General features: G+C 31.7%; 2 protein-coding genes across 4 annotated transcripts; one reads left to right on the top strand and one right to left on the bottom strand.

The window, feature by feature from the left end:
- The first annotated feature begins 10,162 nt into the window (after window positions 1-10,162).
- LOC108463732 (uncharacterized) lies at window positions 10,163-12,505 on the top strand. Of its 3 annotated transcripts, XM_017763637.2 has the most exons (5): window positions 10,163-10,410; window positions 11,116-11,262; window positions 11,361-11,654; window positions 11,757-11,805; window positions 11,887-12,505. In XM_017763637.2, exons 2-5 carry the CDS (start codon window positions 11,128-11,130, stop codon window positions 12,384-12,386), a joined length of 978 nt encoding a protein of 325 aa, XP_017619126.1. In that variant the 5' UTR covers window positions 10,163-10,410; window positions 11,116-11,127; the 3' UTR covers window positions 12,387-12,505. The 3 variants fall into 3 exon arrangements, with proteins under 3 accessions (XP_017619126.1, XP_017619125.1, XP_017619124.1); XM_017763636.2 differs by having other exon boundaries at window positions 11,145-11,262; window positions 11,757-12,505; XM_017763635.2 differs by having other exon boundaries at window positions 11,757-12,505.
- Window positions 12,506-12,641: 136 nt separating this feature from the next.
- Window positions 12,642-21,420, bottom strand: LOC108463731 (uncharacterized). Its single transcript, XM_053024385.1, is given in 6 exon segments — window positions 12,642-12,915; window positions 12,917-15,416; window positions 17,057-18,211; window positions 19,190-20,062; window positions 20,696-20,986; window positions 21,106-21,420. Coding segments are annotated over 5 exon segments (4,824 nt in total). The 5' UTR covers window positions 20,886-20,986; window positions 21,106-21,420; the 3' UTR covers window positions 12,642-12,809.
- Window positions 21,421-24,838: the final 3,418 nt, after the last annotated feature.

Raw genomic sequence — 24,838 nt, 5'->3', positions numbered from 1 at the left:
ACAATGGTAAAATTGTAATTTTGATCCCTTTATTATGCTCACATTTAAGATGTAGGCTTTATATTTTAATTTGGCATAGTTTGGTCATTTATTTTTACAATAACATTAGTTAATTCAAATAATCTATAGTGAATTGTCTTAAAACCATTCTAACACAAAAAAAATTATAATGTTATTAATTAAACCAAATAGCTAAAATTGGTCAATATTTCATTAAATTGTTGACATAATTTTTCTAAAAATACTATTCTACAGAAAAAAAATTTAGCATAATGAAGTGGCATAAATATTTTAAAAAATCATGTCAGTTATATAAATCATTAAGAATGTTAATTTTTGGACTAACTAATGAAATAACTCCTTTTTTCCTTTTAGTCACTATAAGGTAATGGTAAATTTTCAATTTTGATCCCCTCTACTATGCTCACACTTAGAATTTAGTCTTTATATTTTAATTTGACATAATTCAATTCTCTCTACTTTTATAATGGCATTAATCAATCCGAATAGTTTATATCATTAACTATTATGGCTAAAATGATGATGTAAATTTTATTAAAAACCTTTCTACCGCACACACAAAAAATTAAGGGTATTTTTTCAAGAAAAACTTTGGACTTAATATTTTAATCGAAACAATTAAGGGTGTTGGCTATTTTAATTAATTAATAATATCACATAGAAGAATCAAATTATATCAAATTAAAGTATAGATACTAAATCATAAATGTAAACATAGTAGAGAGACCACCAAAATTGACCCGCATACACTGGGTTTCTAATTTTTGAATAAAAATAATTATTTTTAAAATTATTTTATTAAATAATAGTAATTATTTAAAAAATTAAATCCTCTAATTTTATAGACTTGTAAACCCAACCAGATAGAAATTAATCACTGGAATTTTGCTTTAATTAGTCTTCTTAATGTTTGAATTAAGGAAAGAAAATTATACTAGAAAAATATCACAAAAAAAAATTCATTATTATTTTCATTTAGAGTTTAATCATGGTATGGAGTATACTTTTTGTTGTTGTAATTTCAAAATAATTAATACATTTAATTATATTTAACAATTTTGAATAATATTACTTTATATTGATTGTATGTAAAATAGAAAAGGTATAATTTAACTTTTGATGTTTGTATTTTTGCCAATTTGATCTTTTTTTGTTAGATAAATTTGACCGTTAGCCTTTCAAAAAGAGTCAAATCACTTTTTTAACAAAAATGTTGACTAAAACATTAATTTTTAATGATGTTGTCGTGATAACCCGTATGATAGTTTACATGTACTTCATGTTGACATGTCACTATATCAATAAATATTTTTAAAAATTAAAAAATTCAAAATAATAATATTAAGTTGATAAAATTTTAAAAATGAGCATGAAATACATGTGAATTGCCATGTATAAAAATCTAATGTTTTAGTCAATATTTTTGTTGAAGTTATTTGACTAAAAAGGTTGATGGTCAAATTTGGTTCTTTTCAAAAGATTAAGGTTCAAGTTTAACTCAAAAAGAATAAGGATCAAATTGACAAAAGATATAAATATTAATGGCTAAATTTGTCATTACGCCAATAAATTTAACTTTTAATGAATTAAAAAATGTAAAAGCATAAATGAACTAGATTATAAAAATAGAGATTAAAATTTTATCAAATTAAAGTAGAAAGATTTGTGTGCAAACTTCAACATAGTAGAGGGATTAAAACCATAATTAGACCTAAATGGAAGAATCTCTCACTGTTTCGCAAAGGTTTTTTTTTTTTAAAAATAAAACAGCATTAAGGAAATAAGGAAATCAAAAATTCATAATATCCTTCTGCACTAGCTCCCGCACAGAATGTGGAGATTCTATAAACACTTAGATACCTGTGAAACCTGTAGTAGCATGTTTGGCCATGAAATCTGCAACTGCGTTAGTTTTAGGAGTATGACAGATACGAATCCTCCAATTCTTTTGTTTTAACTTATGAATAGCTCGTAGTTCTATAAAAAAAACTATCAAAAGCTTCTCCAGCCAAAATTATTTTCACCATAAGGACATTATCACATTCAAGTCCAACCTGACAATATCTATTATCCCATAATAAACATAGCCCTTTTAACATTAATGTCGCTTCAATACTAACACTTCGTCTTTCCCTAATACCATCAATTCTTGGTCTAACTGATTTGTCCAGTTTAATTCAATAAATTATTTTATTAAATCAAAAACTTAAAAAGAGAAAGTCGATTCAATTAGTTCAACCAATTAATTCAATAAATTCAATTAGTTCACAAGTCAACGAATTCAACCCTTATTTCACAATAATACCTTGATTGATTCCTGGTCTAACTAGCCAACGAAAACAAAGTTTCCACTCATCCAATCTTAAAATTCGTCGAAGGAACCTCGCCCCAGAATCGAGTAATGGTTTCGCTCACCCACAACCGAGTAATGGTTTGGATGAGCGAAGGGCAAGCCACAAGTGAGAAATGGAGAAATCTTGAGGATATTGTATCTGCTTAGGACCCTGTAAGGATTTAAAGATATAGCAGTACTGTGCAGAGTGTTTTTGGCAGCCATATTTAATTTACCCAGTCTAATCACCATAAACCAACTTATATATATATATATATAATTCAACCGTATACAATGTGCTGCAGACCCACAAAATTCTTTCTATATAAGTTTTGATATGGAAACAAGATCCTAAAGATATGGTATGGATTATAAAATCTCCTCTTCTTCTTTCTTTCTATATAAGTTTTGATTTTATATTATTATTGTTCTTAATCAATGCTTCTCCTTCTCATTGTTTATTATCATTCATGCTAGTAAGTCTCCTCTCACTAATTTGTCTATATTTGACCATTTCTCCCTCTAGAAGTCTTCCTTTCAAAGCAATTATATTTAACTATGTATATCCCACATCACTCTCTAGAACCCCAAACCATATACTATAAACCTAAATTGTCCTACCAAACTCTACAAAAGTATACCACCCATATTTCTTCTCAAACCCCCCCCCCCTCCACCAAAGAAAAAATGGATAGAAACAATACTTATAACATCAACCAAGAAGAGCTTGAAGAAACTCTCTCCTTTTGTGATCTTTCTCTTGAAGATGACCAAGACCTTGATGATATTTCTCACCACTCACCAAACTCTCCTTCTTATGATCATGATATTTTTGAGTTTCCCTTCATTCCAAAAACTCCCTTAAACAACAACAAAGAAAATGTCGTCGTCTTTTGTGATAAACTCATCAAGGATCAAGGGTTTGTTGATGGTGATGGTGATCAAAGTAGGTATCTTTTCTGTTTATCTTCAGCCAAGCAATTCAACAACAACAAAAATGATTTGGGTTCTATTTATTTATTGAATTCGAAGGCGAATTCTTCTTTATCAACCAAAGGTTTTAGGTCTCAAAGCTGTTCTTCTTTAGGAAAGCACAAGGTTTTGATAGGGATATCAAAGATAGAACCAAAGATGGAGTTAAATGATATGAAGAAAAGACAAAGTAGAAGAAACCACCCATTACCCATGTTTCCTCCGGTGGCCACCGATGATATTGCGATGGTGGACGTCGGTAACGGTAGAAATGTTGATGGCAAGAGAGGCCATCGTTGGAGCTGGTTGAAGCATTTGAGATGTAGACCTAATCTCTTTAGCGCATTGGCAAAGGCCTCCTTAGGATGTATTTCACGCGTGTGATGTTTTTCCTGCTTGCACATGCAAATTAATCTTATTAATGCACATTTTATATTTGTGTAAATATATCTCAAAATTTTAATAATTATTTAAAAGACCAAGTTGAATCTAGATAAATTGTTAATCTTGGAGTGATTTTTAAATAATTATAAAAATTATAAATTTTTAAAATTTTATAAGAAATTAAAAATTTGAAATTATTTAAAATTATTAAAAATAATGTCTATAATGAACTTAGACAACTGTTTATCTAGATTCATTATGTAGTTGCTTCTTAAATGATTATACAAAATTATAGAAAATTATTTAATATTTATTAAGAATTATAAAAAATTAATAACATAGGACTTGTCAACTTAATTAACTAAAAATATCAACTCGATTAAGAAGATACATATGTGTATGGGTATATTTGAATTCTTTAAAATTATTGTTTGTGTGTATATATATATATATATATGTAATTTTAACATTATTTTTAATTTCTTGTAATTATTAGTAATTTTCTATAATTATTTAAGAAATTGCTTTAGAAGGAATCGAGACAAATGATTCTCCAAGTTCATTTGAGCTTGGATAACCATTTGTTGAGGATCGCTCTGATGTTGTGTTTAATAATTTTAAATTTTTTATAATTCTTAAAATTTATTAAATAATCCTCTATGTTTTTATAAGTTTTTTTGAAAAACATGTCCAAGAAAAATGAATTAGGATAACCATCAGTCTAGATTTATATTAGATGTGGTTTTCTAAATAATTATATATTTTTATTTTTTAAAGATTTTTAAATTTTTAAAATATTGTCACATTAGCATGATTTATATGTGGCACGTCACGTCGTAGTGCATGGTTTCTTCATCAATCACATCAACATTTAACGGTAAAAATAGAAAAATTTTTTAACAAAATTACTAATTTACTCTTTAATCTAACATAAAGAGTCAATTTATATTTTTTTGAATAAAATAATAATATGCAACTCGACTCCTTAGAGGTTCCATGATGCTTTACTTAATACTACTCATCATTTATTTCCATATCACTTAAGGAAATAAAAAACTAAAAAATCAAATTATTATTTAACCGCACATATTGATGGAATTTTTAACCGATTATTTTAAGTGTACCACTCTATTCGTTATGCAGAGTGAATCGATTCGACCCTATGGCTGTGCCTATAGAGGTTAAAACTTTATGTCTCAAAGATGCTTTGTAAGGTCGAGAGAGAGGGTGCAGCATTCACCGGAGGGTGGTATTCCATTTATGACAATAACCCACCCAATGTTTGGAAAATTTCCGCAGTGAGTCTATCTTGGTTTTGGCTCAATAATGAGGAAACAACCCGAGTGAGAGTCCCTGTCAAAGCCAACACCAATTGCTTCTCTTTATCTTCAAAAACACCTTGGGAATTGGGATTGCTCAACGGAAGACATCTTTTGCTTGTTTCTCGACAATTTAATAACTGGTTTGTCCCATTTTCCTGTTATGGAGAGAGATTAGCATTTAATAGAAATAAGCTTCTATTGTTCCACCATTGTTAAAACTTGGAAGAAATTAAAGAAAGGGGGAATTACAAATTAGGTTACTAGACAAAAATAAATCTATGCTTGCTGCTATGGAGCTGAATTATTTTCCAATGGGGACAGCTTCTATAATTATTTGTTATCAGGGCATCTACAATCTACGATAACCGTTTTGAACTAATTTTTTTCAATACAATGTTTAATCTACCTATAAATTTGTTCACTTGTAAATTTGAGGAAAAAATATATTTAAATATGTTCGAATTTATTTTTTTGTTACAACAATTGAATCCAAGATTCAATTTGAATTATTTATAATTGACTATATCAAATTGTTTTATTTCTATGACTTAAGTACTAAAAATTTTCTTGTAAAATAATTAAAAATAATCGGATCCTCAACCAAAAAATATAATCAATTAATCCAAAGTTAGCAATCAATTGAACTTATGTTATATGATTTTCGATCAAATCCTTTGACGAACTATTAAGTGTTGACATGGTGATTAACGTCGCAACAACTGACATGGAAATATGATGATGTGGCAGCTATCAGGGCAGTGGACGAGAAAATATATCTAACATGGATGGCTTGATTGATTTGCTAGATATTTTGTGAGGTTTTAATTTAAATAATCAAAAAGTCAATTAAGTCCTTGTAAAAAATTAAGCTTTTCACACCAGCATTTTTGACGTCAAATGTCACATTAAGAGTTACATCATCATCTTTCTCATATCAACCGGCGCATCAACTACCATGTTAACACTTAACAGCTCATCAGAGGCTTCAACGAAAAATTATATTACAAGCTCAATTGATTGCTAACTTTCAATCAATGGGTCAATTGATTGCAATTTTCAATGACTTTTTCTAGTACATAAGTCTATATTTATTAAACCGTTGAATATAGTTATTTCACATTTTAGTTTCATTACATTTTATTTTTTTAAAAAAATAACAATTTTTGTTAGTAAAGAAAAAAAAGGATATTAGTACTTTTTAAATACTATAAATTGAGTTTGTTTAATTTATTTGAAATTTTATGATCCGAAATATTTAAATTCATATTCATATAAATAAATGAATTCGGTATGTTAGACTGTCGAGACCTATAAAAATAAAAATCTACTTAAAATATAATATTAATAGATAACAGATATAGGGTTGTATCCATAGAGATCGATAATAATTTTATTTCTTGAACAAAAATAAATAAAGTAAATGTGATGGGGTTTTTGGAAAATCAAAACTAAAATTAAATTAAAAACTTAACTAAGAAAGCAGTAATTAATTGTATGGAAAAATCAATGAGAAAAAACTCTAGTCAAAGTTAAAATCTTCATTTAATTCGTAAATCCAATCATAGACAAAATGATATTTTAAATATCTTTAATAAATTAATTCTAGTTGTTAACTCAATGCCAGGCAACCAATCTCTCATTACCTATTTGGTAACTAAGAGACAACTCGTTTGAAATTATTTCCCTAACCAATAAATAATCTTTCAACTCAATGTCTAAGATTTAACTTATCAGCAACATTAAGAACAAGATAAACTTAATTCTAACCAACAAACTCACCTCAACGAGGTTTATTTAAGCTAGATCAAACATTCACAGTTCACACCACAAAATCATAAACTATGACATACACAATTATTTAGTTCTTCATAAGTATTAGAATAAATTTAATTATTCTAATTGGTAAAGTAATCATTCTAAGTTTTCAAATATTGGTCACATATTTAAAAACCTACACAATTATGATTTAAACAGAAGATGTGTAAATACTAAAGAACAAATAAACATTAAACACAAATTAAGACTCACGAATTTATAGAATCAAACTTCGATAATCCTTTAACTAGAAAATGAAGTTTAGAAATTCATAAAGAAAGCAAAACACAAAAAGTAAAAATAATACTAGGCGGCGATGTCTAGATATGTTTTAATCTTAACCTAATAATGTCTATTTATCGGAAAAATAATTAATATATTGGAGAAAATACAAAAATAACCTTAGTTAAATAAAGTAGAGCTATTCTAGGTTTCTTGACAATTTTCGCATCAAACTTTCAGGCCTATTTTTAACACTTTCTTGATGTTTTTTGGGCTCAAGTTATCATGATTTAGATTGGATCTCTCAATTTCCTTCGAATTGAAATATTATAAGCCCAAAATTAAGTTTTGTAATTCAAATTATGGTCAAAATACTGAAGTAATGTTATGTTGAAAGTTCGCTCCGTAAAATTTTTATCAACGACAAACTTTAAACATTTTTATCCAATTATTCACTTAAATCAATAATAAATAAAATATAAATATAAATAATCTATTGAAGAACATAAATAACACAATTTAAGAAAAAAATAGTTATGTAACATTTGACTCTATTAATTATTAAAAAAATTAAATTAAATTTGAATAATGAATATCAAATTTTAAGTTTTAAGCAAATTGATTTTCATAAACCAAATGAATCAGTGACTTGATAGGTTAAGTCACGGAGTTGAAAAATATGAAACTAGTTTTTAAGTGTTAGGGAAGTGCCCATTTCCCCAACACTAGAGCTATGTAATGGCAGTTTTCATATTTGAGTATTGGCAATTTATTGAACACGTAAGTGGGTTGAATTGTTAATTTAGAAGGTATCTAACCCGCTTATGAAAATTGTATTGCTTGGAGAACTCATATTGAGGACCATGAGTAAAGTGATATAATGTGTAAATATTAAAGGTTATTTTAAAAAAATTAGGATTAAATTAATAAAATGGGTAAATATTGAGAGTTAATTTTGTTAATATACCAAGACACGTCAACATTCATTTGATGATAAAATCCATTTTAACGGTAGAGTAACTAAAACTGACAACTCATCTACAGGGAGTGACTAAAATTAACAATTTATCTAACAAGAGTTACTAAAATAACAAATTTTTTAAATGAGTGACCAAAGTAGGAATGCGGGTAAACCGGTGACTAGATAAGTAGTTTACTCTTAAAATTTTTAATTATTTGTTTTATATAAAAAATAATTTTTAAAAATATATTAATATAGATAATATTTTAGATCGATATGATAGAAATATCAAATCGATTTAAAATTTTACATACATAACAAATACAAATATCATAGTAAATTATCGATTGAATTATTAAAATATTAATTATATAAACTATTAAATTGGAGTATGTATTGATATTTGAATAATGTGAGGTCCAATAATTGATATGTAAATTCAAGCTTATACAGCCAAAGATCCCAAGCCCCTAAATATTTTGTACTATTTAAATACCCAAGTCAACAATATTGTGAATTATATATTTTGTATCCTTTTACTATGGAAAATCACTTGATACGGTGAAGTTTTTAGATTCTATAAATAATGTCGGTGGTACATGTTTTATTTAGGTGCAAAAAAGGTTAATATTGACCCTGAGCTTACATATTCTATGTAAAGTTCATTTTAGTCTCTCTATTAAAAATTGTTTTAAATTAGTCCTTGTAAATTAAAATTTTATTCAAACCATGACACTGTTACAATTTCTTGTTAAGTTATCAATAATTTGAACAAAATATATCATAACTAATTAATTTACTCATAACCCAACTCATAAAAAAATCTAACTATCCTAAAAAAATTATGTATTTTTGAACTATGTGTAGCTGAAAATAATATACTTAATGGATCTTTTCAGCTATAAACATAGTTCAAAAATACATGAATTTTGTGCAGGGATAGTTGAGTTTTTTATCAAGTAGATCGGGTATTGGGTAAATAAGTTAGGTATGATATATTTTGTCTAAATTATTAGTAATTTAACGATAAATTGTAACAATGTCATGATTTATATAATTTTTTAAAGTACAATGATTGATTTAGATTCTAAAAAAGGAAAAGTTGAGGGCACATGTTTCATTTAGGCATAAAAAAGGTTAAATTCTACCTGGAGTCCCTGTACTACTATTCTTCTTACTAAAAATTACTCCAAATAATCCTTGTAAATTAAAATTTTATTTGAATCATGATACTGCTATAATTTATTGTTAAATTATTGATAATTTAAATAAAATATATCATACTCAACTTATTTATCCATGACTCAATTCAACCCCAAAAAAATCTTTGTACCTTTGAATTATCTTGTGGCTGAAAAGTACAAATTTTTTTCAACCACATGATAGTTCAATAATATATGGAATTTTTGGTGGATGATTGATTTCTTTATGGGCCGGATTGTGTCGTGCGTAAATTAGTTAGTTGTGATATGTTTTGTTCAAACTATCAATAATTTACTGATAAATTGTAGCAGTATTATGATTTGAATAAATTTTTAATATTAATGAAAATATTAAGGACGATTACACTCAAGATCATTAAACTATTAGTAAAATTATATTTTAGTCACTCAACATCAAAAAGTTATAAAATAATCAATAAATTATTTGAAAATTTTTAATCAAGTCACTGAACTATTTGAAAGTTTTTATTTACGTCATTGGACTGTTAAGTTTTTTATTTTTTAAAAAAAAGTCTAACTAGCGAGCTCCAAGTGACTATCAATACAATAGATTAGTACCCATCAACAAGTAGAAGAACATACCTTAAATCCAAATCAATCTGACTATCTATGTCGAAGATCAGATAAAAAAGTTGTTTGGATTTTGATTCGCAATTCGTAACATTAAAAAATGTTTCATGAAAAAAACTGAATTACAGAAGAGAAAGGAAAAAAAAAAGTTTCCAATTAGTACAGACAGTGTAAACAGAAACTGCTATATAATAATGATTTTAATATCTCAATGACTTAAATAAAAATTTTCGAATAATTTAGTGATAATTTCGTAATTTTTAAAAATTAAATAAATAAAACGTAAACTTACTCATAGAAGTTTACCCAATAATCTTTAAAATACTCCATTAATTCGGAAAGAAACAATAATGGCCGCCACACGCCAACGATGACCATTCCAAAAAGAAGTCTGACCACGGCGTCGTTTCCACTCTCTCAAACTATTGTGAACGTCTCATAAATTTTCTAAATGCTCTTTATTGCCACCTAACTCCATTGATTCCTTTCTTTGTTCTCATTCTTTTCATTTTTCTCTCAAAGTCCAATACCCTCATTTTTTTTTCCATTTTTTTTTGCTCTTCTTGATCCTGTTCTATCTGCCGAAAGGTACAAAATTTTCAGTTATTTTTTTCTGGGTTTTTTTGGATAGATTTTGCCTTATTCGTTGCTTGTAATGCCTTTTTCTTTTTACCTTCCTTTTGATTCTAATTGTTTATCAGTTTCTTAATCTTTGATGGGTTTGTTTCAGATTTTTATTTAATGGTTCATCTTTTTTCCCCCTGTTTTCTACTGTTTTTTAGTTTACCATTTACTTGTCTATGAAGAACATGTATTGTATTCAGGTTATTTTTTAGTGTAATTTGTTAACATGACTCGTCAATTTCTTTAGCTTTACATTCATTCAAGAATGATTTTAGTAAATTCCATGTATTCCATAGATTTTTCTATGTTTTTTGCATATATTCAGAGCATCTTTATAGGTTATATCGAAGAGTCCGAGTAACAAGTTCACAATCTTCTGGATTAGACTGCTTTAATTTGATCAACAATGTTGATGTATATGGGCTTTGATTTATTCATATAAATATGGCTCTTTGAATGCTAGTCTTTGTCTACATGTTGTTATGGCAATACATAACCAAATTGTTTTTCTGTTTTTTGTAATGTATAGTTGTTTCAGGATTTCGATATGCTTAGAGTTCGATCGGTTTTTACGCAAACTGTTAACATGTTAATGTTTTTGCTTAGTATCAATGAGGTGTTTTCGTGCTTTTAGCGACTTTGTTTAATAGTAATTATGTTTCTTTGTAGAGGTTATCTGAAATGAATTTTAACTTTAGAAGCTTAAATGAGGATTCTGCAACTTCCCAAATGGAAATCCTTAGATGTCCATTTTTGAGCAACATTAATGAGCCGACTAACTTTTCGTTCTCGTCGGCTTTGCCCTTTCCCTTGCCGGTAAGATTTGAAGTTTCATGTCTATCATGAGAGCTCTACGCTTCTTGCATCATGTCTTTGGTTCGTGATCTCATTAGCTTTTCACTTCTATGCCTTAGGTACGAGGAGCCAAAGGCCCGATTTTTGAAGATGGGCCCAATTTTGACGTGGCGTTCAGGCTTTTTCATGGTCAGGATGGAGTAGTTCCACTGTCGGAACGATCTTCCTTGCATGTTAAGAAAGCAGAGCCTGAAACAGCCCCACCCGAGTTCAATCCTTTGGCTGCGAAGGCAGCCACCATTAGTCTCTCATCATTTGGATTAGGAGGGCCTTTCAGTTTCTACGCGTTCTCTAATAAGTGGAAGAATCAAAATGGAAAATCAAAACCATCAAAGAAAGAATCTTCTTCAAAGGTAATCAAACTTGGATTCGCAGAATGTACCCATTTCTTCACTGATGGTAGTTTAGAGTTGAGACCTAAAACCAATCATCATCAAAATCTTTTCATGTTTCAGGGCAGAAATTCCAATCACGAAGCATCGGGCAATGAATGGCTGCAAAATGGTAACTGTCCAATAGCAAAATCATATAGGGCAGTCACGGGTGTTTTGCCACTTGTTGCTAAAGTTTTTCAGCCACCTCCAGGAATGAAATTCAAGTGCCCGCCTGCAGTGGTAGCAGCCCGGGCAGCACTGGCAAAAACTGCTTTTGCCAAGAGCCTCCGCCCTCAATCCTTGCCCACCAAAGTAATGGTGATAGGGATGTTAGGCATGGCGGCAAATGTTCCGTTGGGGATATGGAGAGAGCATACCAAAAAGTTCTCACCATCTTGGTTTGTGGCTGTCCATGCGGCTGTTCCATTCATAGCCATGCTCCGGAAATCTGTTTTGATGCCAAAGACAGCTATGGCTTTCACAATTGCAGCATCCATATTAGGACAGGTTATCGGCTCTAGGGCTGAACGGTATCGATTGAGAGCAGTAGCAGCAAAACAATTACATATCAGGGAATCCTCTGTTTCTGTTGGTGCTGCAAATCATTTGGATGTCGTCGGTTTTAAGGATGGTTATTGCAGGAAAGACGAATGGAATCCAGTTTCTCTTCAGGTGGCAACACCTTCTTCATCAACAGACATGTTCTGCTAATCATTTTCTCCCCCAATTGTATGTTGATCTTTACATGTTTTGAAGTGTTTCTTTATTTGTACCAGACACTTTTAATGCATATTTCGCTCTTGAAAGATTGACTTGATAAACATATACAATTGCAACACTTCATGGGAATAAATTAATAAAAGGTGGCTACTGCCAGCCACATTTTATTGACATTTTCAATGTCAATTATTTTTGTCAATTTGGGTGTTATTTTTACAAAGGACGCCAGATATCCCACATGCCGTCTTTGCATGAAAGAAGATTTTTTTTTTTTATTAAAAAACCATTAACAAAGTTCAAACAAGCTCAACCTTATTTTGAGCCCAGACGAAAAAAAACAACCTAAAAACACGACATAATATCAAAAAGAATACAAATACAACACGAATATACTAACATACCAAAATCTATATACTAACAGATCGAAATGATTAGGACAGGATAGACTAAATGGCATAACCTTGGTACAATGAGGGCCTCACCGTTGTTGCTGCTTATTTCCCTTGAGGGGGAAACTGACACCATTCAAGGTTCGATCAGTACTGTGGACCACAGTCTGCAATGCCTGCTGCTCCATCTGAGATGAGGATGTGGGAGGATAATTGGCAAATGCAGAGGGGTACTTAGCCATTAAAATGGATGAGTCGGGCAAAGATGACAACCCCGTTTGAATCCTTTTCCCATCCCAGAAACCATAACTCCTCTTCGGAACATTTTCTGCTACATGATTATTTGCATCGAACTTTGAGTTTCCATCAACATTATTACCAATGAGTTTCAAATTTGATGGTTTTGTGTTCTGTTTCGAAAAATGGGATACCTTATCATCCCGGGAACTAGAATTTAGTATCTGACCAAAAAGCTTAACATTACCATTCCTGCCAGGGTTTTCTGTATCTGATATCCTAGAATGGGATTTCGGACGATCCTTGGCTTGTTCTAAATTCTCCACTAGGAGTGGAAGCTCAGCAGCTGATTTTGAGCTATTGCACTTCTGAAGATAACATTCTTGAGCCAAACACGGACCAGCAGAGCCCGTCTTGGATGTTGCAAGGCCTTTAACATCACCGTTCATTTCTTTCAAAGTTGAAACTTGCAAGGGATAACCCCTTAAGATCCGGCGGGGTTCGGTAATATTCACAGAGGTCTTTCCGGATAGACGACCAGACTCATCTTCACGGACAGATTTTTGGGCTTGTTTGGTTTCATTCTCCTTGTAATCAAGTGTTGATGACAGCCTATCTAGGTTGCAAATTTTCTCACATCGAAGTGCATCCGAATCATGCAATGCAGAACCATTAGCAGAAGAGTTATTACTAACGGAAGGCTTCTTGGCAGAATCCAAATCAGGAGGAATCTGATGCAAACCTTTGGCACTCAAGCTAAAACTTGAACAAGAGTTTTTACCAACAGATTCATCTGTGGCTTTATTCGAATCCATCCTACATATACTTTGGCTGCTAGTCTCTGCACTGCATTTTGTATCATGTTCATACAAACTAGTAGCAGGTTTGGACTCAGCCACAGAATCTAAACTAGGAATGCAAGGATAAGCTGCTGCCCCAAGAAATGCTGATACTGCAACAGAAACACCCTGTTCAGTAACATCCCTTCCTGCATTTAGGTTCCCCAAAGCAACAACACTTTTCTGAACCTGCAGTGACCCAGCCTTGCTATCAATATTCATATCCACACTACATTCAGTAATCAGCTCAGCCCGGCCCGCATCAGAATCCACAGTTTGCACTGCCTCAGAATCTCTATGATCTACTAGCTTCCGATCGTTTTCGTCTGGTACATTCAGGTCAGTTGGCAAAATTAGTTTGCTGGTAGGATTACGTTCATCCATATTCGTGCACACTATATTGGAAGGCAAATCCTCCGGTTTAGATCCCAACTTATCACTGGAAACAACCAGGCACTCAAGTACACAAGCATTTTCTGTATCACTCCCACCACCATTGGCATCATCACTCATTGGTGTTCCCAAGTTTCTAGTTCTTGGATCTATCAAGTCCAGTCCAAGGCATTTGCGAGCCTTGCTAAAGAAAACCTTGCATTGATCCCTGGATCTTGTTCGAACGCATCGCGAGATCATTGCAAAATCTTTACCATAAGACGAGACAGCCTGTATAAAGACAGACTTCTCCTCATCTGTCCAATCAGCAGGATCCATTTCCCCACAACTCTCACCTGAACAAGTACCATCATCAACATTCTGAGCAACATTGGATGTTGAACGCCTTTTGAAAAGAGAATCAACTTTGTGGCACTTCCAGTCACGGTGGAAACTCTCTCCTGGATCAACAGAACTAGTGATACAAGAACTCATGGCTTCTGAAGACAACGAACCACATATACCTGCTAAGACATCAGCTGCTGCAGTTTCTCTATCATTCCCAATAATATCAAAACTGCTCGACCTATTAGCAATCCTATCATCAGCTCGAGATATTTTAGAATAACGCCCTCCGAAAAAGATCCTACTAGAAGATGTTTGATGCTTTTGCATGCCACTTTCTGCATGAGTAGCTATGACTGAAGCTGCACCAAGAACGTCAATGGATGCAGCATTGAATTCCTTGCTCCACTTTTTTCCCGATGTCAACAAGTAGGTATTCGCGGAGGACTTCCCCTGCTTAGTCAGATCAAGCTTCTTCTTTGTTTTCTTGAAACATTCAGACTTGTGATTTTTGTAATAGAACTCAACACAGTCTGCAGTCGTCTTGTGATCCAGAAAGGTGGCAATTTTTCGGAAGTCCTTCCCGAACGCAGCCAACTTATCCATAAAAATTTCCTTCTCTTCTGATGTCCAAGGATTGATCAAAGCTCTTTCCTTTTCAATGGCACATGGATCTTCAACCAATCCATTACTAGAGATAAACCTCGACAGCTGCTCTTGCTCATCTAAAATTAATGCTGGCATCTTCAAGGCATTCCTGTAAAGCTTGACATGGGAATCTAAAAGCAATTTGCTTGTAAAATTTATCATCTCAGCAGTAGGTTCTAAGACCAGATTTCCTGCTGAAAAAACAAACCCAAAATTCATTGAGAACATGCTGATAAATGCTAAATCCTTAAATAAACAATCTCAAAGAACATAAAGTAAAGGAACAGAAATTATCAATCGATTAGTGGTACACAATGCAGCAGAACTAGTTAAAAATTGACAAGCAATACATCCATATGGAACAATAAAATTAAATAAAATAAAACAGCTAGCATTAGATATACAGTTAGCACAGGAAAAAGTCATTTAAGCGAAACAAAATATAGGGAAACATTTATTTTTTAAACTTACTTTGCCACAAGCATATGAAAAAACAGCACTACAGCAAAAATTGCATTTTAATGCAATTGCAGTGAGGCAAACATTATGTTGCATTAAATGCATCAGACATTAAACTACCTACAGAAGTGAAAAGATGCCATAAGTTCCATGTGCATTTTGACTCTTCATAATACTTAAATTTCCAACCATAAAACACACTAGGTGAACCCAAATCCATCCAGTCGAGCAAATCCTAGTTCAATGACACAACCATGCAAATCCAAAGTTGTTTGACATGATGCAAAATTTCTTGAGATCACGGTTCTTCAGAAAGTTTGAGAATATAGATCATAGCTATCTCATTTGACAGTCCAACATTTGCAGCAACATGCAATTGTCAAATCAGATATGATTATCACATCTTCCAGAATAGGACCCAACAACAAAGCATTCAACTAAAAATAGTCTTGCCAAGCAATCAGTATTACCAGCTCACATATATAACACACGAGGCATATTGAGAATAATGCACCCACCCCTACATTCACAAAATATAACTTGGGAGAGGAATGAGGTAGACTAGTTTTGGTAACAAAATTCCAAGAAATCATAGTTAGTCTTTTACTTGCAGTACTACTATACCTTCCCTATTCATCGTGGGTTGGCTTTTCGTCAGCACAGGTTTAGCTTATGATGTACTATTTACCTTCTATGTATTCCACTTATTAATGAATAACCCAGTATCTCTAATACCATGAATGAAAGAACATTTAAAAAACTTGTATATAGACACACTGTGCAAATAAAAGGTATATTTCAATCCATAACATGTCTAATACTGCATCTTCCCTTACAAGATTCAGCTAGAACAACCATCTCTTCAGAGGACCCTAGCATCCAAATATAATGATTTTTCATAGGAGCTTTGCTAACCTTCATATTGTTGACTACTATTATCTGAATTAAAATCAAGCGACAAAATTCTTCTCTTGAATTGCTTTGATGTACCATAGAGTTCTTTAACAAATATTCTCCAGGCCTCAGAGAACTGAAGCTAGATTATCCACGTGTATATTATTAAAAAAAGAGGGGTAAGTCTTCTCCTTTTCTCCATTCAAGATTCACTTTTATTTCGCATACCGATCATCAGCAACACTTTATGATAATTGCATTCAAGAGGAACTAATATGAACCACACTTTAATTTTATATGAAATAATCATCAAACACTTTCCTTAAATGCATTCAAGTAGATGAATAATCAAATAGATAGGCAAGAGGAAAATCAACTGCAACATGTACTTAAATTAAAGTAATGCCAATCAACCATATGCAAAATCATACCAGAACAACACAAAAAAAATTCTGAAGCAGGAGTCTCAAACAGTTACCAGAAGAAGTAACTCGAGAACGATACGAGGACCGATGCTTTTGGTAGCCACCATAGGTTGAACGTAAGCTTAGTTCATACTTCTTCTGAGACTTTGCCCAATATTTTCTCATTGCTGGCGAAAGCATATCTTCCTTCCAAGCATACTGAAAGGCCTTAAACTTGAGCGTTAAAACCCTCTCCTTAAATCTTAAGTGCCGCTTCCGCATCGCAATTTTTTCCCTGATCAAAGAACTAATCTGCCCCCATACAGCATTGGAAATTTCAGAAATCTCAATGCTATATTGATCCTTCGGCAATAATTTCTTAAATACAAGAGAAGCTCTGTTTGCCAATTCCTTATTCGTGGTCAATATTACATCACATGTCATATTTTCTCCAGCAGCATCAGAGTTTGAAGATTCTGGAACATGAGCTTCATTATCAATCTTTACAAGTACACTGCCTTCCCCAGAAACGACTGCAGCAGCCTCTTCATTACAAGAATCAGTAGCTAAAATCACCTGTTCCATTGTTGTCAATTGAGCAGAGCTAGAATTACCAGAACAATCCTGAACCTTCACAACATCACACAGAGACTCTGCTTTCTCCAAAGATGACGATACCATAAAATCAGATGTAGCTGTTCCAGGACTATCAATGACCCCATCCTTTATATCAGCATTAGCTTCTTGCAGGACCTCAAGAACATCATTGGAAGGATCAATTTTCAAAGAGGCAGGTTGAGGAATCATACTAGATGCAGCCTCCTGTTCTTCACAAGATTTTCCATTTTCCTGAACAGGAAAAGAACTGGATGTTGCTGGGCATTGGCATCTCCTTCCAGGGTCATCTTTCGATGACTTAAGTTCAGTTTCAAGAGAATCAATTTCAGATTCAGTCATCTCCAATGCTTTCAAAATGTCACCCTTCCATAGTAGCAATTTATTTATAGCGGTAGATTGAACAAAACTAGAATCCATTGTACTAGGCTCATCAGACTGAAGCAAATCAATAAGTGAAGAGCCCATATTAATAATTGAGTTAATATCCAATTTCTCTAGGCTAAAAGATGACCCTTCCAGCTGATTTTGAGACCCAAAGCTTGGAGAACCACACAAATTATTAACATCGTTATCAATATTTGCAGCTTTACCAAATGATTTCTCTTCCACGCCTGCAATAACCAGGAACATGTTTTGGTAATCAATGAGACAAAAACTACTCAACACAAGGAAAAGGGCACAGATAGCAGGGTTATTATTTGAAATCCAGCAGTTAGATAATTTCCATTTAAAGGGAACTAAAAAGTAACCTAATTTGGACAGGCTTTTGAAGCTAGAAGAAAATAACTTGAGAATAAGTGAGTCAAAAACGAAGAAAGCGAAGTTCAACATTAATACATTTTGGGACAAAGGTAAATTCCTAGCAAAGAACAACTAATCTTGCCAAATATTTAACACTTTCCCTCCTTCAAAGTAAAGCCCGGGTTCCACATGGATACCATCAAAATCTGAAATCTAGAAATGATAGAAGGAAAAGAGCAAACACCTCATAGTCATTAAGACAATACAGAATTAGCTTAAGGAGGAAGTAGAGAGTCGAGAATGTATGTGTATAACGGTGTATAACCATATATATAAACAGTTCTTAAAGCATAAGAAGCCATTGAATGGTCATGGTAGCAACAAGAGTCACGTAACTATCAAACTAAAGCCAATAAATAAAGATCACAACTAAAAAAGATATGTATGCAGAATACCAAGAACATATTAAAACATCAATTTAAATTGTCATGTAGGCCTACAGTATCATCATGATAGATATCAAACCATCCAACCTATCATATTTTGATATTCAAGTTATTAAGTGAATGGCAGGGAGGAGCAAGAAGTGAAGATCAATAGCATATGAGCAGACAAAGGGTCATACCGATATAAAAGTCACATCACTGTCAAACTAAAGCTGGTAAATGAAGAGAACAGTAAAAAAAATGGTAAATGAAGAGAACAGTAAAAAAAAGCACAAGGATTATTTTCCCCAGAGCCCTCGTAAGCAACAATACGGTTCCCAAGGAAGGTTTTCAATGATATTACACAAGTTTTAAACATGTATGCTTAACACTGAAAAACATATAAGAAGATATAATATATACCTGGTGAGGAGCTGCAAGCAACAGATGAAGGAGTAGCAGGAGAAGAACAGTCAGAGAATCCAAGAACTCTTGGGCTCTTATCTACCAAGTTAGAATTCAGAGAAGTATTAGGTTCAGTATTACAAAGAGAAATTGCAGCCCCACCACTATTAATGCTTGTATCAGGGCCTTCATCCTTCTTTTTCTCGAATTTAGCTAGACCCTCACCCCATCCAAGGCGTGGCTTCTTCCTTGAAGTTGTCTCGTCAGAAGGTGGAGCAGATGTGACACAGGCTGCTGCATCCCCAGAAGGGGACTGAACTGGGGCTAAATTTTTCTGATGTAACTCAAGCTTGGCTTCGCCAGAATCAATACCTCCTAAGCTCTTTGAGCTACTTGAATGGCTAAAGCCCGACCCCCATGAAGACAAGCTTCCAGAACGGCTCCACTTAAGAGGCTTCCAATCCACCGAGCCTAAAGAGTTCTCTCTCTCACATCTTTGTCCTGTCCCTAACCCATTGACACCACATGTCCTATTATCATGCTGGTCTTTTTGAAGTTGATTCCATGTGTTTACAAAGTCAGAATGAGTACGAGACGGGTAGGTAAACATATCATCGACAGACCTCTGTTCATTATTCACATCATGAGGCCTCACAGAAGTGTTTGGTGACCCATTGCTAGTTTCCAAAGAATGACCTCTCCAATCTCTCTGGTAATAGGACCCTCTGTTGTTGTCTCTACTGTAGCTTCGACCATATTTCCCATCTCCACGAGAAACTGACTGACGGTAGGTCTCACCATCCAAGATCTTGTCACTTGACCGCCATGGCACATATCCATGACCACCAATGTCTTCGGGAAACAGGTGCCAATTGCCCTGCTTACCATGACCTTCATAAAATATTTAAACAATAAAAGAAAATTCACAAAAAAATGCGATGTTTATGTATTTCTTAGAAATCCCAGGAAAAAAAAACAAAAGACCTTCATCAATCTCTCAACTCTTAGCCCAAAAAATAATTTAATTAGTAGGAAAAAACGAATACTAAAAGTCTCAAATTGATCTTTCCTACTATTACCAGAACAAAAAAAAAAAGGTCAAAATATTACCATCAACAAAGCGGAAGGAAGAATGTTAAAAAATATATTAAAGTTCCCCACTCATCAAAATCAAATACATTTTTCCATAAACCCAAGAAAAAGGAAACTTAATATTCATGTCCGTGATGAAAAGAAAATAAAAATTTGCCCAGAAAACCCAGGAGCGTTGATTTTGATACGGCAAAACGAGAAAAGCAAAAGTTACTCAAAAAGGGAAAAGATTTTCCCTCAACTGTAATAATGAACATATATCCTTGAATGAAACAAAAGAACAACAAAAAATCAAAATGCTCAAAAGAAATTAAATCAAAACCTAGAAGACCCATGGATCAACCCTATCTTACTCCCCCCACCCCCAAAAAAAATATCATACGGGAAATCTCATGATGATACAAACTAAATCTAATTGAGGTAATAGCTTACCCGGAGGACGACGAAAGTCAGCGGATCCCCAACGGGCGAATTCTCTAAAGGACCCGTGCTGATAAGACGACATAGAAGACGCCTCTCTCCATCGAGCTGCCGACAGAGGCGGTGGCTGCAACTCCGCCCTCTCGTGCTTCCTGTCCTTGTAAATATCCTTCCGATCCCAAGGCAACGGTTCTTGCGGCATCAAATCGTACGAGGCAATACCACCCCCAACAAAACGCCACCGTTTTCCTTCCTTTTTCCCCCCAAATTACCCAGCTCTAAGAAAACATAAGGACTTCTACTCTAAACCGAAAAGAAAACAAACAAAAAAACCGGTTCTTACTAGGGTTTCTTAGTTCCAGAAACCAAAATGGCACCGTGACGGAATATAACTGTGGCGTCCTTCGAGAATAGAAACTTACCGAACCGGATTTTGCGAACTTAGTGAACCGGATCCAACTGCAGCGGCAACGGCGGGGATCTTCAGCTTCTGAAAGGTTATCTTTGTTTAAAATGGGGAATTGAAGAGAGAAAAAAAAGAACAGAGAATTTTCTTGGAATTTATCGGATTTTCTAAGGGTATTCTGTTTGTTTGGGAAGAAAATCTGCGAAGGCGAAAAAGTGAGAACGTGAAGCCGATAAGGGAGAAAGGGTTTGGGAGAGAAAGGGAGGAGAGAGATAGGCATCCGTATCTCAACGGCATTATTAAACCACATTTCATTCTACTTTCACGTCCGCTATATTAAAAAAAAATTCTTTTTCTTTTATAATTAAATTTAAATATTGTTTAAAGACTTTATTATAAATTATTTAATTTTGGATTCCATTCGAAACTTATTTTTTAGTTAAAGCCTTTTCTCTTTTGTTTTTACAATTAAGCCCTTTAATTAAAGAATGTTTTTTGCAATTGGTTTAAAGAAACCTAGACGGTTAATGGTTCGATTCAATCAGTTTTTTAAAAATTATGGTTATCTTATCTTATTATAATTTTTAAAATATTAAATTGAAATAAATGTTGTTTGAATCAAATTAGAGTCGATACAGATAAATTGAAACGACTAAAAAATTGATTGAATTAATAATTGAATTAAATTTTTAATAATTTTTAATTAGACCAACGAATCCGTGACCTGACTGATTTGACCACCAATCTGATTTAAAAAACCTGAAATTAAATTGAATGTGAAAAATAACAACCAAATTCTATCCATTCAAATCTATTACATTAATCAATTCTTACTTTTTAATATTTTAAATTAATTTTTATTTAATCTAAAATTTATTCCAAGATAAAATAGCAAAGGAAAAAATCTCGGACTCTTAAACTTATAATAGTTCGTTCCTAACTGTTTACCTCCACTTTTTTAATATACTTCAACTAAGGGTTTTGGATTACTTACTTCATTATAAGAATCATTACCTTTAAAAGAAAATGTATAACATTTACAATTTGTATATCTTTTTTCCCAATACTAAGAAAGGTAACGATAAATTTCTAATAGGTGCGTGTTTGCAAAATTAAGCTCACAAAACAAATGAGTGGAGACTAAGGATTTTATAATAAGTCCCTAGAGAATATGTAAAAAAGAAAATTGAAGCAATGAAGAACAAGAAACTTTTCTCTTCATTTTGATGCTTCAAAGCGTGTCTCTTGCTTCTTGGAGTGTTCTTAAAGTCCATTTACATCAAGAAATGAATCTATGCTCGTTTATAGTTGTTGAAGAGTGAAAAAATCACATAGAAAAACTAGCCATTAAAAAGATTGATCTTCTTTAAAGAGGGATAGATAAAATTCAAGTATTGATATACATAAAAATCTATCCCCGTGAAGGGAGATCAACCCTGTCTAAGTGGGAATCGATCTTAGGGATTGATAAAATCCTAGTCACCCATCATTCGAAAATGTTAAAAATGAGTTTCGAAAAACTTCAAAACAATTTTAGATTAACTCAAAAACAATTTATACATGTCAAAGCATTTAACAACATTTTTTGCTATTTTATAACACTTCAAATTGTTTTTCAATAATTTTAATTTAATCCATGAGAATGGCTTAAGGAATAAATATGTAAAATTTAAGCTTGATAAACCAAAGCTAACAAATTTTATTTTTAAAAAGTTTATAAATTAATATAACATTTATAGTTTAGAATATAATTATAATATTTTAAACTTTAGAAATTAATTTAAAATAAAAGTTATAGTTCGAGGATATATAGTGCAATTAACTCTTTTTTCATTAAGGGTAAAAAAATTGCATTTATCCCTCCTTCGGTTCGAAGAAAATTGCATAAACCTTTAGGAAATATTTAATAAGTAATTTTAATTAAAAATTAATTGTACATTTGTTATTATTTATCTATTTATTTTATTCAATTTCCTACATTTTTAATTACAAAATAATGAAATTATTGTTAAATTCTAGGTAAAATATATTTGACTTTAAGTAAAATTAAATATTTTAAACTTATATTTAAATTTAATTAGATATTAAATTTGAGGTGAATTTATAAAATTATTTTTATTTAAAACTAATTAATAAAACTTATAGAAGGTTTTAATGTTAAACAAATTGATTAATGTAAATAGCAAAGAAATAAAAGAATAATGAATTCATATAAGAAATAAAATTTTGTTTTTATTAAACGTATTTTCAAAATTTCAAAATAGAAAGTGAAAATTATTTTTCAAAATAATAATAATAATAATAGAAAATATTTTGTGAAAGAAACGAACTAATATTTTAAAAGTATAAAATTATTTTTCGGATCTAAAATTTGCTTTCAAATTATATATGACCACGAAACGTATTAATTGAATATTAACTATGTGGACTAATTAATAACATTATATGTTAGGAATTAAATTATTATGATTAAATTTTAAATTTTAAAAATAGATGGACCAAATTTAAAATTTAATCATTTTTCTATAATGCAAAGAAAAAGAAAGAAAACAAGTAAAAATTTGAAGATTCAAATATACTCTAAGATTCTATACAATTCATATATTTAGAATTTAGTTCCTTACTTTTCTAATTTAAAACTCGCTTCTATAAAATCCATTGTTGTGACATTTTGAAATTAAAAAAAATATTAATTCATGTAATAATAAAATAGCATTGAAAATACTAATGTGTATTTTTTTCTTAAAACATTTATTCGAACTCGTTATGATAAAATATTTTTTAAGTGTAGGCAACATGTCAACCTATTATTGGTTGAGTTTTTTATACTGAAATTAACATTTTGGGTTAAAGTAGTAACAAAATAATAATTTATGTACTACTTTTGACAAAAAAAAGGTACCAATGTAGAAAAATAATATAATTTTAAGTACCAAATTATAAATTAAACCTTTTAAAAATCCCAAAACTATGTTTTTTAGACATAAACCCAAAACAATGCTGTCTTGTTTATCTGCTATTTCATTTTCATTCCATTTAAAACAAGAATTTCAAAATTGCGAAACCCAAATTGCAGAAAACTAAAACGGAATAACAAATACAGAAAAAGAGAACACATACTATCTTCATCTAGTTATAGAGAAATGAGCGAAAATAAGTATAGCAAATGATGAAAATGAAGAAAGCTAACAACAAACGAGCTATCTCATAAGCTATAATCTAGCCACTCAAGGAATAATCTTTAGACAAAGGCTGAGAGAGCAAGGGTTTAAAAATAAAAAGGGTAAATTATGCTCAAAGTCACTAAATTATTAATAGTTTATGTTTTGATCACTTAACTTCAAAAAGTTACAGAATGGTCATTGAACTATTGGAAAGTTTTCATTTAAGTTATCGAACTATTAAAATCAGTGATGTATGACATTCTCTATTCGCACCATTTGCACTAAGTAAAAGGTTTTATTTCCTTTCTCTTCTACAAATTTTTTTTAATGAAACTGTTAGAATTTAGTGTCTTAAGTGTAGTTTTTTTGTCATTTGTACTTGTAATTTTTTGAACAATTTGGTTTAATAAAAATTTCCATTCACATTAATATCATTAACTATTTTTTTTCTTAACAGTTTTTGCACGCAAAGTAAAATATAAGCAAATATTGGCTGATTGATTACCTAACGTTTAATTAATAATAAGTTGCTTTATGTGGCTGGATCATAATACCATAATACAATTCATGTTAGTAAGGTGATCT

This window comes from Gossypium arboreum, chromosome 13, assembly GCF_025698485.1.
Source record: "Gossypium arboreum isolate Shixiya-1 chromosome 13, ASM2569848v2, whole genome shotgun sequence".
NCBI lineage: Eukaryota > Viridiplantae > Streptophyta > Magnoliopsida > Malvales > Malvaceae > Gossypium > Gossypium arboreum.
The sequence above is the reverse complement of the archived record's forward strand: the minus strand, read 5'-3'. Positions and strand labels throughout refer to the sequence as shown.